The sequence below is a fragment of the Sinohyriopsis cumingii genome, chromosome 11, assembly GCF_028554795.1.
Source record: "Sinohyriopsis cumingii isolate HCF-2022 chromosome 11, ASM2855479v2, whole genome shotgun sequence".
In the NCBI taxonomy this organism is placed as follows: domain Eukaryota; kingdom Metazoa; phylum Mollusca; class Bivalvia; order Unionida; family Unionidae; genus Sinohyriopsis; species Sinohyriopsis cumingii.
In genome coordinates this window covers 51,969,202-51,986,016 of record NC_142971.1, presented here as the reverse complement: position 1 = coordinate 51,986,016, position 16,815 = coordinate 51,969,202, and the positions used below count along the sequence as shown (strand labels likewise).

Below are 16,815 nucleotides of genomic sequence, written 5' to 3'. Positions count from 1 at the left end.
TGGAACAAAGCATGTCTACAAACTGCAGAAGGCTATGTTAGGTTATAAACATTAAATAAAGATGCTAATTACTATGATGAGATCATAGGATGATGTAAAACTTAAAGTTCATAGAGCATTATAAATGGAACTTGACCCGCTTTCTCTCTCCCTCTATCAATTTTTTGGACTTGCCCATACAAGTCTAATAGAAACTTGCCCAAGCCAAATTTTGAGCTTGTCGTTGTAGTCAGGCCAGCGGATTTGTGAATCTCTATATCTACAAATAACATCTATTAAAACAATTAACTGTCACTTTCTTGTGAAATCAGTTAATTATAAGAGTGAATTTGGTTTTATCTGTATTTACTGAATTTGATTTTACCTGCATTTAATGAATTTGGTTTTACCTGTATTTAGTGAATTAAGACAGAACACTTCAGTAAAATTATTTGGATTAATAGTGAGTTGAGATTTTAATATCGATTCAACATCAAGGAAAAGAAAAGCTTTCAAAGATGAGTAGTAAATTTTAAAATGACTTAAATCAGGTAAAATGCAAAATCAGATCGCTACGGCTAAGGATGTGACTAGATAACATTTGGAATCACTTGATGGTGTTCAGCACTGGATCAACATAGATGTGGATTGACCCACCACTGAATGTAAAACTGGCACTGGCACATTTGGTTTTGTACTTTCTGACAACAACTGTGGTTCTGTTAGACATCAGTAGATGTTAAATGGATTATATAAATGGTTGTAAGTTTGTTATTTCTATTGTGTTTTGTTTTAGAATGGCTTAAAGCATGCTGCACATGTTGTGATATCATTAAGTCACATGTAGTGCTGTTCAGTCACATGTTGTGATATCATTCAGTCACATGTTGTGATATGATTCAGTCACATCTTGTGATATCATTCAGTCACATGTTGTGATATGATTCAGTCACATCTTGTGATATCATTCAGTCACATCTTGTGATACCATTTAGTCACTAATAAGCACACATACAAACTGCTTTGAACTGAATACAAGATATTTAATTGAAAACAAAATGACCTAGCATCATTAATCATTGTACTATTTAGAGATGGGACATGTGTATATGCAAAGTTTGTTTTGAAGTGATAAAGATATGATTTTGAAATCAAAAAAATGAGTTACAGTCTTAATGTCAGGATGCATTGGCTTCAAGTACAACTGAAATTTAATCAGACAAATTTTTTTCAGAAGTGAATGAGGTTTTTATCAATTTAAATTATTTTAAACTTAATGATAGTGCAGCTGCACATTGTAAATTAGTACTGACAAGTTTATGTGGTAAAGGTGGGTTGAATGTCTATCAAATGTTTGACAACACGGGTTGAATGTCTATCAAATTTATGACAGTATGGGTTGATTGTCTATTAAATGGATGACAACATTGGTTGAATGTCTGTCAGATGTATGACATGATGGGTTGAATGTCTATTAAATGTATGACAGTATGGGTTGAATGTCTATCAAATGTATGACAACATTGGTTGAATGACTTTCAAATGTATGACATGATGGGTTGAATGTCTATCAAATATATGACAATATGGATTGAATGTCTATCAAACATATGACAATATGAGTTGTATGTCTATCAGATGTATGACAACATGGGTTGAATGTCTATCAAATGTATGACAATATGGATTGAATGTCTATCAAATATATGACAATATGAGTTGTATGTCTATCAGATGTATGACAACATGGATTTAATGTCTATCAGATGTATGATATGATAGGCTGAATGTCTATCAAATGTATGACGACATGGGTTGAATGTCTGTATGACAATTTGGGTTGAAAGAAAATGACATGAAGCTTAGTATTATATCTTTTCTTCCTTTTTGAAAAATTGTTATTGGACAAATTGAAATGTGCAAATACCATAAAGTAAAAAGAAATACTTAATTTACATAAGCTTTCATTGTTGAATAGCCTTTTATTTAGCCCCCTCCCCAACACATACACACATTCATATCATTTTCTTTCATTCTCACTTTATCACAGTTCGGTAAGTTATTGGTCAGCATCTATAAACTCCAAGTGCTCCAGTATAGCAGTGGAGAGCTATAACAGCTTTGGTTAATTTAGTTTATGAATTCTTTACAGTATTTTTTTCTTTGAACCAATAAATTTTATCAATGTTACCTGTCAAGGTTACACTATTTTTGACATTGACAAGTCAACATGTGCTTAATTCAGATCTCCTACTTTAGAATCTCAATTTATCATCACAAAATGATCATTACTGATTTTTGTGATCAAGACCTTTTGTACATGAAACTTCAGCAGAAGCTCTCGGTTCCATAACCAGTCTGTAACTATAGTAAATAGGTTAGACTTGTGAAACTTTTTTTATTTTCTCAGATCTGTCTCCAAGATTGATTAATTTCACTGACCCAGATGTAGTTCAGATATTATATCTGTTTATATCATTTTGAGCTATGACTTGGGTTCTGTGCCCAAAAAGTTCCAGAATATAGTGCCAGAAGAATGAAACTTTATGGCCATATGCTTGAAAATCACACAGCTACCATATATCTTAACCCAATTTACTGATTTTATTCATAGTAATGTTAAATATTTTCACAAATGCCAATTTAAGTATCATATACATCTCACTTTATTTTTGCATTGTTACAGGATTATGAGGAAGCGTCCACGTCGCTTACTGTCGGAGGATGGGAAGCATGTGTTAAACATTTGGTTCATCCCTCACCACACCGAGATTTTGGTTATGTTCAAAAAGTGTGAAAATGATGTGTGTGTCAAAGCACTCTCGTACTGTCTCATGATTATTTCTGCTCTCCATGACATGCTTCACTACCTTTGTGCTCACTCCCGCCTTGGAAGTGCTCATGCTCGCCTTGGTTCACGCAGGATGGAATTTGTCTCTGCTGACTGGGGTGGTACAGAAGGAATAGGTAAATCTGGTTGCCGAAAGACTGATTTTGCTAATATATTTTTTTATGATCTGATAACTGTTTTTAGGTGAAAGTGTTATGTAAAGGTCATTTGCTTTTGCAGTCAACATTACATTGTATGGAGTCAAAGACTTACTTAGTTCAACTCACATAGAATCTCATGTGATGTATTAAACAACTACAGTGTTCCTTCACTTTAAGGTACCCCAGTAAACCACAGATTCTTTATATGAAATATATGATTATGCAGTGTTCATTCCTGATCTGGAACAAGTTGGGCCTAATGGACCTTACTGTGTCAAACGTGGGTCATTTAGAAAAGCTGGGATTAATGGACCATACCAGGTTAAAAGTGGGGTCATTTAGAATAGCTGAAAATAATGGACCATACCAGGATAAAAGTGGGATCATTTAGAAAAGCTGAGAATAATGGACCATACCAGGATAAAAGTGGGGTCATTTAGAAAAGCTGGTACTAATGGACCATACCAGATAAAAGTGGGGTCATTTAGAAAAACCTGGGTCTAATGGACCATACCAGGTTTAAAGTGAGGTCATTTAGAATAGCTGAGAATAATGGACCATACCAGGATAAAAGTGGGGTCATTTAGAAAAGCTGGGATTAATGGACCATACCAGGATAAAAGTGGGGTCATTTAGAAAAGCTGGTATTAATGGACCATACCAGGTTTAAAGTGGGGTCATTTAGAGAAACCTGGGCCTAATGGACCATACCAGGTTAAAAGTGGGGTCATATAGAAAAAGTTGGGCCTAGTGGACCATACCAGGTTAAAAGTGGGGTCTTATAGAGAAACCTGGGCCTAATGGACCATACCAGGTTAAAAGTGGGGTCATTTAGAAAAAGATGGGCCTAGTGGACCATACCAGGTTAAAAGTGGGGTCTTATAGAGAAACCTGGGCCTAATGGACCATACCAGGTTAAAAGTGGAATCATTTACAAAAAGATGGGCCTAGTGGACCATACCAGGATAAAAGTGGGGTCATTTAGAAAAAGTTGGGCCTAGTGGACCATACCAGGTTAAAAGTGGGGTCTTATAGAGAAACCTGGGCCTAATGGACCATACCAGGATAAAAGTGGGGTCATTTAGAAAAAGATGGGCCTAGTGGACCATACCAGGATAAAAGTGGGGTCATTTAGAAAAAGTTGGGCCTAGTGGACTATACCAGGTTAAAAGTGGGGTCTTATAGAGAAACCTGGGCCTAATGGACCATACCAGGTTAAAAGTGGGGTCATTTAGAAAAAGATGGGCCTAGTGGACCATACCAGGATAAAAGTGGGGTCATTTAGTAAAAGATGGGCCTAGTGGACCATACCAGGGTAAAAGTGGGGTCATTTAGAAAAGCTGGTATTAATGGACCATACCAGGTTTAAAGTGGGGTCATTTAGCGAAACCTGGGCCTAATGGACCATACCAGGTTAAAAGTGGGTCATTTAGAAAAAGATGTGTTGCTAATACCCTTACCTGTTTCATGTTTCTTCAAGAATTGAACAAATATAATTATTCCAGCACTCATATAATGAATAAAGTTATTAATTTATCAATTTCTACCTTAATTGCTGGTATTCACTTTTACAGCATTGTATGCTTTGAGTTAGTCATTGAAGAATGACAACACAGCAAGGTTTTCTACATTTTCTTTGCATGCTAAAATAACCATGTCTGTAATTTAGGACATGGTCATTTTAGTGGACATCGAAATTGCAGAAAACTGTACTTTTGTCGGACTTAGCAACAATGATTTAAAGTATATACTGCTGGAAAGGTGAATAGTATTTACTGTCAGCAGACAATAAAAAAATCCATTACAGGAGTGCCTTTGATTACTATCAATCCCCACTAGAATTGAATCCTCAAATAACTATTTTCTGCTAGAATTAATTTTGGACATTTGAGACCACAATTTTCCCTCCTTGCCACTGACATAGAATTCATTCTTCTATTATTATTAATGTGTTAGATACTCATATAGACCAAACTTATTGGAATCAAATACTCATATAGACCAAACTTATTGGAATCAGATACTCATATAGACCAAACTTATTGGAATCAAATGCTCATATAGACCAAATTTATTGGAATCAGATATTCATATTGACCAAATGTATTGGAATCAGATACTCATATAGACCTTACATATTGGAATCAGATACTCATATAGACCAAATTTATTGGAACCAAATACTTATTTAGACCAAACTTACTGGAATCAAATGGTCATAGACTTAACTTATTGGAACAAAATACTCATATAGACCAAACTTATTGGAATCAGATAGTCATATAGACCAAACTTATCGGAATCAAATACTTATATAGACCAAACTTATTGGAATCAGATACTCATATAGATCTAACTTATCGGAATCAAATGCTCATATAGACCAAACTTATTGGAATCAAATACTCATATAGACCAAACTTATCGGAATCAAATACTCATATAGACCAAATTTATTGGAATCAGATACTCATATAGACCAAACTTATTTGAATCAAATACTCATATAGACCTAACTTATTGGAATCAGATACGCATATAGACCAAACTTATTGGAATCAGATACTCATATAGACCAAACTTATTGGAATCAGATACTCATATAGACTTAACTTATCGGAATCAAATACTCATATAGACCAAATTTATTGGAATCAAATGCTCATATAGACCAAACTTATTGGAATCAAATACTCATATAGACCAAAATTATTGGAATCAAATACTCATATAGACCTAACTTATCGGAATCAAATACTCATATAGACCTAACTTATTGGAATCAAATACTCATATAGACCAAATTTATTGGAATCAAATACTTATATAGACCTAACTTATTGGAATCAGACACTCATATAGACCAAACTTATTGGAATCAAATACTCATATAGACCAAATTTATTGGAATCAAATACTCATATAGACCTAACTTATTAGAATCAGATGCTCATATAGACCTAACTTATTGGAATCAAATATTCATATAGACCTAGCTTATTGGAATCAGATACTCATATAGTCACCTAACTTATCAGAATCAAATACTCATATAGACCAAACTTATTGGAATCAAATACTCATATAGACCTAACTTATTGGAATCAGATACTCATATAGACCTAACTTATTGGAATAAAATACTCATATAGACCAAACTTATTGGAATCAGATACTGATATAGACCTAACTTATTGGAATCAAATGCTCATATAGACCAAACTTATTGGAATCAAATACTCATATAGACCTAACTTATTGGAATAAAATACTCATATAGACCTTACATATTGGAATAAGATACTCATATAGACCAAATTTATTGGAATCAGATACTCATATAGACCAAACTTATTGGAATCAAATACTCATATAGACCTAACTTATTGGAATCAGATACTCATATAGACCAAATTTATTGGAATCAAATGCTCATATAGACCAAACTTATTGGAATCAAATACTCATATAGACCTAACTTATTGGAATCAGATACTCATATAGACCAAATTTATTGGAATCAAATGCTCATATAGACCAAACTTATCGGAATCAAATACTCATATAGACCAGATTTATTGGAATCAGATACTCATATAGACCAAACTTATCAGAATCAATATTTTACTGTATCATTTATGATTTTATGAATGAAATGCTAGTTTACTACCGTGATGGAGACAGGAGTCCTATTTCACAGGTGCTGAGTTGAGAGAGATTCAAAAGCAGATTGACAACTTACCCAACCCAACTGATCCAGCTGCTGTGTCAGAATTTATGACACTAAGACGTGACATTATGTTCCTAGAGTTTGATACAGCCGTTCGCCACTGTATGGCTGACACATTCCTCTCCACAGGGAATGTACAGGCCTACAAAGTAAGTTTGTTATTCCATGGATTCATACAATCATGTTTTAACATAATGAAGGGGTACAACATTATTAATTGAATTATTTAGGAAGAGACAAACTTGGAAGAAGATGGCAATTTCTAAGTAGAGAGGTAAACATTTAAAATGTCTTAATCATAATGTATACAATTCAGTTTTTTATTCAATTTGTATTATATGTGGGGTATTTTCAGTTATGAAATATTGTACAGAAACACAAGAGCATGAATCTTAACTTTGTAAATATCTTGAAGAATGAACTTACATTATTATTTTCTGTGCTAAGGATTCTTTCCTTTGTTACAGACAATTTAGTACCTGATTGTTGTATTTATTATAGTTTATTTTTCATTTATGTACTATGGAAATGAAAGAGCAGTGATTCTTGCTGTGTCCATTTCCATATGGTATCTGTATATGGGTCAGTAATTAGATAAAACTTCTAAGTTGAAAGGAAAATTTAGGTGTTTGAGCAGTGTTTTTATTTCAGCCAGTGTGATGTTGAATCAGGAGTGTTATATGGTTTTATATGACATCATTTCCTATTTGCAGTGCTCTATATACTTAAACTATAAATCAAGTATAACTGCAAACAGTATAGATCCTGATCTGCCATCAGATAATGCACCACCAAATCAGGGTCTATGTTGTTTGTTCTCCTTATTCTAACAAACTCCCAGAATAAATTGAAGATTATTTATAAAATTGTGTCTGATACACATCACTAGTGGTAACCTCTTTGAAACATTAATTACTAGGGGTATAGATAATGTTGATCATGAGCATTACTTTGAACTTGAAAATCCATTGTGAAAGTGAAATCATTTCTTGCAATCATCAACAAAGTCTTCTCAGTTGGAATTGTGTACACAGTTGTTCAGTCAAAGAGATGTTACCATGTTCAGATTTATGCACGATGTATATACCCTTCAGATGAAAAATGAAATGATTTTGATACGATATGGGTACATGTCACTAGGCTTATATATGCCCTTTAAACTTAATTATACAAGCTTAAGTGTGTGTGTGTGTGTCTTGTTTTCAGGGCTTGCTTATTATCACCAATATCCAAAACAACACTTGACGTAGACAAATAAAATTTAACAGACATATACAGTTGATGACCTAATTAGCTTCCCACTTATTATAAATATTTGTTCAATTTGTATCATTTTTTCTCTTTTATTTTAATTTCTTTTCTTTTACCTTTTTAGACTACCCTTGAAGGCATGTTTTACAAACCAATCTATTTGTCAGTTGATTTTATTTAGTTTATTAACTCAGAAATTCGTATGATTCTGCTAATAGTATAATATGACCTGATCTGGACATTGCATATATTTATAAGAAGATTGCACTGCAAATTGATTAAATTTGTACTGGTTTATGTCCCAAACATGGACGTTTTGAGTTGTCTCCCTTGACCCACTTAGGCATCATTTGATACTATGAGATGATTGAGTCAATATTGATATAACATCACTGATATTGTCTATTAAAATTCCAAATGTAGCAAGGAAGTTTATTTTTATCAGATCCTATAGCACATCATAACTGCAGTCAAATATGACATAGTCATCTCAATCAATTTCTGAACATCATAAACTACAGTCAGCTGTAAAGTTAGCTCAGTCACTTTCTGGACATCATAAACTACAGTCAGCTGTAAAGTCATCTCAGTCACTTTTGGGACATCATAAACTACAGTCAGCTGTAAAGTCATCTAAATCACTTTCTGGACATCATAAGCTGCAGTCAGCAGTAAAGTCATCTCAATCACTTTCTGGACATCATAAGCTACAGTCAGCTGTAAAGTCATCTCAGTCACTTTTGGGACATCATAAACTACAGCCAGCTGTAAAGTCATCTAAATCACTTTCTGGACATCATAAACTACAGTTAGCAGTAAAGTCATCTAAATCATTTTCTGGACATCATAAGTTACAGTCAGCTGTAGAGTCATCTAAATTATTTTCTGGACATCATAAACTACAGTCAGCTGTAGAGTCATCTAAATTATTTTCTGGACATCATAACTACTGTGAGCTATAAAGTCATCTAAATCACTTGCTATACTTCTGTCTGCCACAAAGTTGATTTCTATAGTGGCAAATTGAATTACTTGGACAGACTTTAATATCAGTGAATCACTATGTTATTGCTTACACATTCTGTATTCAGACACTATGTACAGGTGCCCTATCACCCTTTGCAGTAGGAACTAACTTGGACTTCTGTGGAAAGCACATACAGTGCCATGGTGCTCAAATCCAAATCTTTGTCACTTCACCTTTCTACTGTTATGCTTGCAAATCTAACCACCTCTCTGTCTATTTGGACTGTACAAATAAATAATCAAACAACTTGTCCATGACAGCATCTAAACACCTAAATCAATGAGTGTCAGGCGCTCATGAAAACCATCCTAAAAATTTACATTTGTTTGGATTTCTTTGTCATTAATAAGCAAGCTTAGTTTTCTCTGTCTGACAATTGCAAGAAAAAAGCATGTATACCAGTCTCTATCTCACAATCCAACTGTTGAGTTTCAAATACATCTAAGCTATGTAGGATTCATTATGCTTTTTAAAATAACCAATATAAAAAATAACTTTTGCATGATTACTTTTCCTATTTTTAAAAATCTTCCAGTCAGTTGTTAACAATATCCACCATGCGTTACCAGCACTGAGCAATGTCCAGAGACCCACACTTATGGCCACATACCTACCTGTACCAGAGCCACTAGAACCTCGTGATATGAAGGCCAGAGAACTCTTTCCATGGAGATCTTTTATTGGAAGGTAGGATTTGTGCACAATATCTTAAGTATTTTTGGTCATTTTAAATGCCTAGTTTGGATGACCAGTGCTTTTAATTCTTTATTCTTATATCTGACAGAACCCTTATAATGAAATTCCATGTTGGAAAAAAATGAACAGAGATGCATATATACAAACTAAGAGTATAATAACCTTTATGTGAATAAAATGTGTGGCATGATTCTTTTCAAATCCTTCTAGCAAGCTGCTGATATCCTGATGCCTTTTTTGAGTTCTACAAATTAGTGATTTTAGTCAAATGTTTGCATTAAAATAAGCTCTAACTAGTTACATTAGTAGTACCAAGCGAAACATTGTTGACAAAATGTATCTATTACCTTGATATTATGTTATCATTTCAAAGACAATTAACTTTTTTTCAATTTCAATTGACTTGTTATCCATACAATTTGTAACACATTATATATGATCCAGACACACAAAAAATATTGAACCATCTATCTAGCCTGATCTTTTTTTCAGAAATGGTCCCTTCCCAACAATATTTTGGCAGTGGCACATGATTGAATATTACATACAGCTGTGTCTGGCAGGGCTAAAAGAGGTGGACAGGTGAGATGTCATACGCCATCATCCTCCCGATACCTAGCAGTAGTTCATAATGCAGATATATTTATATTTCAATGAAACAATATTAATAGCAATTGGTACAATTTTTCATGCTCATTATACATTTAGATTTACGTACAGTGCAAATCTCTGCTTGAAACTTCAGCTTGCTTTTTAGACAGTGTTCAGTTCCCAAGAACTATATGATTGGTATTTTAACACTTGTAAATCTTTTAAATGTTTGTCAGATTTTGTTGCAGTCCAAATTTCTTGGAAATAAAATCTACTCTTTGTGATAGGATTGGGGCAGGTCTATACCATCATAATACATATCAAGATACACAACCTATACTATTATAATATGTATCAAGTTACACAGCTGTATACCATTTTAATATGTATCAAGTTACACAGCTGTATACCATAATAACATGGATTACGTTGCACAGCTCTATACCACAATAACATGCATTAAGATGCACAGATGTATACCATTATAATATGTATAAGTTACACAGCTCTATACCACAATAACATGCATTAAGATACACAGATGTATACCATTATAATATGTATCAAGATGCACAGTTGTATACCATAATGACATGCATTAAGATACACAGATGTATACCATAATAATATGTATCAAGTTACACAGCTCTATACCACAATAACATGCATTAAGATACACAGATGTATACCATTATAATATGTATCAAGTTACACAGCTCTATACCACAGTAACATGCATTAAGATACACAGATGTATACCATTATAATATGCATTAAGATACACAGATGTATACCATTATAATATGTATCAAGATACACAGTTGTATACCATTATAATATGTATCAAGTTACACAGGTGTATACCATTATAATATGTATCAAGTTACATAGTTCTGTACTATTACAATATGCATCAAGTTACACAGTTCTCTGCTATTATAATAAGTATCAAGTTACACAGTTCTGAACTAGTATAATATGTATAAAGTTACACAGGTCAGTACTATTATAATATGTATAAAGTTACACAGCTGTATACCATTATAATATGTATAAAGTTACACAGCTGTATATCATTATAATATGTATCAAGTTACACAGGTCAGTACTATTATAATATGTATAAAGTTACACAGCTGTATACCATTATAATATGTATAAAGTTACACAGCTGTATATCATTATAATATGTATCAAGTTACACAGGTCAGTACTATTATAATATGTATAAAGTTACACAGCTGTATACCATTATAATATGTATCAAGTTACACAGGTCAGTACTATTATAATATGTATAAAGTTACACAGCTGTATACCATTATAATATGTATAAAGTTACACAGCTGTATATCATTATAATATGTATCAAGTTACACAGGTCAGTACTATTATAATATGTATAAAGTTACACAGCTGTATACCATTATAATATGTATCAAGTTACACAGCTGTATATCATTATAATATGTATCAAGTTACACAGGTCAGTACTATTATAATATGTATAAAGTTACACAGCTGTATACCATTATAATATGTATCAAGTTACACAGGTCAGTACTATTATAATATGTATAAAGTTACACAGCTTTATACCATTATAATATGTATAAAGTTACACAGCTGTATATCATTATAATATGTATCAAGTTACACAGGTCAGTACTATTATAATATGTATAAAGTTACACAGCTGTATACCATTATAATATGTATAAAGTTACACAGCTGTATATCATTATAATATGTATCAAGTTACACAGGTCAGTACTATTATAATATGTATAAAGTTACACAGCTGTATACCATTATAATATGTATCAAGTTACACAGCTGTATATCATTATCATATGTATCAAGTTACACAGTTGTACTATTATGTGTATCAAGTTACACAGCTATATACCACAATAAAATGCATTAAGATACACAGCTATATACCATTATAATATGTATCAAGATACACAGTTGTATATCATTATACTATGTATCAAGTTACACAGATGTATACCATTATAATATGTATCAATATACAGAGCTGTATACCATTATAATATGTACCAAGGTACACAGTTCTGTACTATTATAATATGCATCAAGTTACAGTTCTATACTATTATAATACATATCAAGTTATACTGTTCTGAACTATTATAATATGTATCAAGTTGCACAGCTGTATACCATTATAATATGTATCAAATTAACAGCTGTATACCATTATAATATGTATCAAGTTACACAGCTGTATACCATTGTGATATGTATCAAATTACACAGCTGTATACCATTATAATATGTATCAAGTTACACAGCTGTATACCATTATAATATGGATCAAGTTACACAGTTCTGTACTTTTATAATATCTATCAAGATACACAGCTCTATATCATCATGACAGCTCCAGTGGCCTTGTGGTTAGAGTATCTGCCTTGGATGCAGGAATTCATGGGTTTGAACCCAGGCTGAAATAAAAATCTGCCTGAAATCCTGTACAAAGTTTCCAGGTTGACTTAAGGTGGATTTCAGATTGGTTTCTTAAGCGTTTTATGTTTAACCATAAACTTAAAGAAGCTTAGGCAAATTTCAATCAGACTTTAAGTGGATTTCTGGTGGAATTTTAGACAAATTTTGCAGATTAGTTGTCCTAAGATTATGCTTAAATGAAAAATTTATCTAAAATTTCCACCTGAAATAAAATTCTACCAGAAAAAATTCCCACCTGAAATAAAAATCCGCCTAAGGTTTCCGTGTAAAAATGGTTGCCTAAAATGTCCACATAAATATCATCCAATAAAAAATCTGCTTCCAATTTCTATTAAACAGCATAATGATGCTTAGACATTATTGGGAATCAATGATTAATATGCAAAATAATTTTTAAAATGGATGATAAATTTTGTTTTGACAGACATTATCAAATAAGATTTAGGTTTTTTTTGTTCGCATTTTCTTTCTTGCATACAAAACTAATCTGTGATGGCATCATTTAAGTCTTTTTCATTTCGTTGAAAGTTTGGCAAGATCTCACTAAAATATTTTGTGAGAGTTTACTAAATTTTGGTGAGATTTCACAAAATATTTGACCATATTTAGCATTTTAGTGAAGTTTCAGTAATTTTTCACAGAAATTTCAAAAGGTTTCAAATAAATAATGGATATGAATTAAACAGGACTTTATTTACCAGGGTAATATTTCAGTGTACATGAAATAAAATTATACAGATGTTGTCATTATATGACATCCATGTAATGTGGGAGTTGTACTGCAGACTTGATTATTTATTATGAACAAAATCTGATGCTGTTGTGGTTGCTTGAAGTAGTCCTTGTTCCATAAGCAGCCATGAACATTTTTATAATATAAACAATAATGCCACTCACAATATTGAAGGATGATTCTACTTGTGGGTCAAGAAAACTCCACAAAGATATGACTGTCTTTGATAGATATGGGACTATGGCAACAATATCAACACTTCCTACCAGTGATCTATTTGTTGTCCCTCCTTATATTCTGAATTAAAATAAATGGAGACCTACTTGTTGGTCTACATAACTCTGAAATCATCCTGGTTTAATTCCTTGGCATATTAGCCACTACTGTAAAGCTCGTTACAGCACAAATAACAAAATGCTAGTCCTGGCATTCATTTTTCATACAGATTGACCAATTACATTCCCATCAACTTTGCTTTCAAGCTATTCTCATTGCCACACATTTTTTAATGGTTACTCAAACTCAAAACTTTGAATTAGCATGTTGGACAAGAATGCTTATTCCCATCAGTTTCCATTACGTGAAGATTCATTGGGCAAGTACAATCTTTTGACCAATCAGAAAGCTCTTTGCAGTGATCATCTACTAATTAATATATGGAACAAATGCTTATTAGAAAGCTCATTGCAGAATGGGACCTGAAAGAGCATTTACATTTGTTTAAAAACAGTTTTAGAGATGAAATTAAAATAGAGTCCATATCAAGGAAAATCAGATTCAGGTCAGGAGACAAGTGAAATTCTGCTTTAAAATGGAAGGCAAGAAAACAATCTTGTTTGAAGGCAGTTAAATCCAACTGATAAACAAAAATACGTCAACAACAACAATAACAAAAATTTTAAAGAGAATCATGGCCAGGAAAGATGTGGAAAGCAGTTATTGTTCCCAAAGTGAACAATAAAATTACAGCTATCAGAAATAGGAAATATGAATGTTGCTAAAAATCATTCAAATTGTAGAAGAAACAAAAAATAAATTTTATTACATCTTAAAAATATTTTTTATTGAAATGTCAGTGAAATTGGAGTCACAAAATATCACTATATTTTCAGAATGTTTGGCAAAATCTGAGTGAAATTTCAATCACAAATTCTCACTGATATTTTCATGAAATTTTATTAAAATCTCAGTGAAATTTCACTGAAATTTGGTAAAATACCATAACTTTAGTGAAAAAAATAACATTTGAGTGAATGTCACAAAATTTTCACTGCAATTTCACTGAAATTTTAGTCACATTTTCACTAGGGTATAATTTTTGTAGAGCATATTTTAATAGGAAGCAAAAAACTTATTTTTCAGAGTAAACATCAGATCAAGTCCAAAATCGACCTTGCACTGATTTCTAAAGTCCAAAGATTCATCTATGCTTGTAGTTCTCTTGATAAAGTTCAAAATTATGCCTAACATTTCTGTTAAAATCAGTCTAAGTCCAAAATCTGTCTTAAAGTAGGAAAAGGAACTGGACAATCAGAGCTTTATGGTCTTACATTTATCCTTTAGGAGGAATATGAGAAATAGTATGCTTAACTATTAGACGGATTCAATCTGTCACCATAACCATATTCCCAGTCCGCCTAAAGTCCATCTGAAATTTGGTTGTTTTAGGTGGAATACACCCTGAATCCACCTAAAATCCAGGCAGAATCTGCCCACAAATTTTGTATGGGTCACAAGAGTCTTTTGTACGCTTATAGAATCAAATCTATAGAACATTACTGGCTATTTTATGAAATGCATTTAAGCATAACACAATTGATGCAAGGCATTTGAAAGTTTACCAAAGATTGATCTTATAATAATTCAGCTTTACTGTAAACATTTTCATCTAATACAAAATGCTAGTATTAATAAAAACTTGAAGATGTGTTATTTTCTTAAAGTTGTTTTATATATAACATTTTTGGACCTTCACATATGCAGGCATGTTGCTAATGGTGAGATACTAGGGGTGACGCTGCTGATGGAAGACGTGCTTCAGACTGGTTTTCAAGATGTTTCTTATCTTAAGGAGACTCAAAATGGAGAAACTGTAAAGGAAAACTCCGCCTCAAGAGTTGGTAGTGCAAAAGATGTCAAAAGAGATTCAGTTGTGAGCCTGGCAAAGCTAGGTAAGTTTAATAAATAGGTTTGACATTGTTTAAAGTAAACAGCATCTATGTTAGATATTCTGATGAATTATAATAAGGTGAGAACCAGTCACTTTATAATAATATCTCAAGCACTCCTTCTGCTCCAGTTTGCTTTTAAATTTAAGAAATTTGATAGGTTGATTTTATTTTCAAGGATTTTAGTGTCATTGATCATATTGTTCAATTTTAAATGAACGAGTATGTACAGAGTTTAGTTTTGTTACATATACCAATAGTATTTCATTACTTTTATTAGTAATTTTGAACTTGGACTGAAATGTAAACTTTTGCAACCAATACATTAAAGAAGAAATCAATTAAAAAACACAAAAATACAGTATTCTTCTGTGTTTGTTTCCTTTTCATAGGTTTTAATATATTTGAGTCCTGATACATATTAACTTTGTCTGAGTTCATACTTTGTGCCCTCAAAGTTTTGAAATTAATCATATGACCATGCATTACTTGTTGATTTCTGTTATTGTAAACCTTTGTCTTTTATTGTGCTTCTTGATCTTTGAAGGCAGGGTTACCATAACAACCTCAGTTTTTCCATCATCAAGGAACAAAGTGGATATTTTGAAATACACTACTCTTGAGATGCCCCTCCCCAGCAAGGTCCCCCCCCATAATTTGAGGCCACCTTTCCCAACACCAAAATAGTTTCCATTTTGTCCTCCACAAGATAGGCTTACATTTTTATAAGGCCAACTGTCAGTGCAGAAGGGTTGGTCTCACAAGAGGGGCAGACAATGTGTTCAGTGAGTGATCATCAAGTAATATCTGCTTTATTTATTTCAGAAATCCAGAATGCCAGTTTATCTCGCACCCAGGAGCCAATAGAGTCATACAAGCTGCTAAAGTTTTTCCTGCTGCTGTGGAAGTGTGTAGAGTACTTAAAGGCAGACTGGGGCAGGAGACGGTTAGGTGTTGAGGCCATCGATAATGCAGCACTTTACAGGGACTTTTGGTAGTGACATCATATTGATAATGTCATAGTGAAACATTTCCATAATCTTTAACTGCACATTAAGTGATGATTTACCTTAACTAGGAACTAAGAAGAAAGAATTTATTACTATGTAAAAGTCATTAAAGTTGGAGTCATTTCCAATGAATTTTTAACAGACCA

The 16,815-nt window shown here is 32.6% G+C and overlaps 1 protein-coding gene across 3 annotated transcripts in view; it reads left to right on the top strand.

Annotated features, from left to right (window-relative positions):
• LOC149788455 (uncharacterized) overlaps positions 1 to 16,815 on the top strand; it is a 123,231-nt gene that overhangs the window by 65,655 nt on the left and 40,761 nt on the right. For all 3 annotated transcript variants that reach the window (XM_089974440.1, XM_089974439.1, XM_089974438.1), the window contains exons 33-38: positions 2,666 to 2,946; positions 6,671 to 6,849; positions 9,514 to 9,665; positions 10,167 to 10,256; positions 15,475 to 15,662; positions 16,485 to 16,653. In XM_089974440.1, coding sequence (XP_089830566.1) covers positions 2,666 to 2,946; positions 6,671 to 6,849; positions 9,514 to 9,665; positions 10,167 to 10,256; positions 15,475 to 15,662; positions 16,485 to 16,653 — 1,059 coding nt within the window. The remainder of the gene's footprint in view (positions 1 to 2,665; positions 2,947 to 6,670; positions 6,850 to 9,513; positions 9,666 to 10,166; positions 10,257 to 15,474; positions 15,663 to 16,484; positions 16,654 to 16,815) is intronic.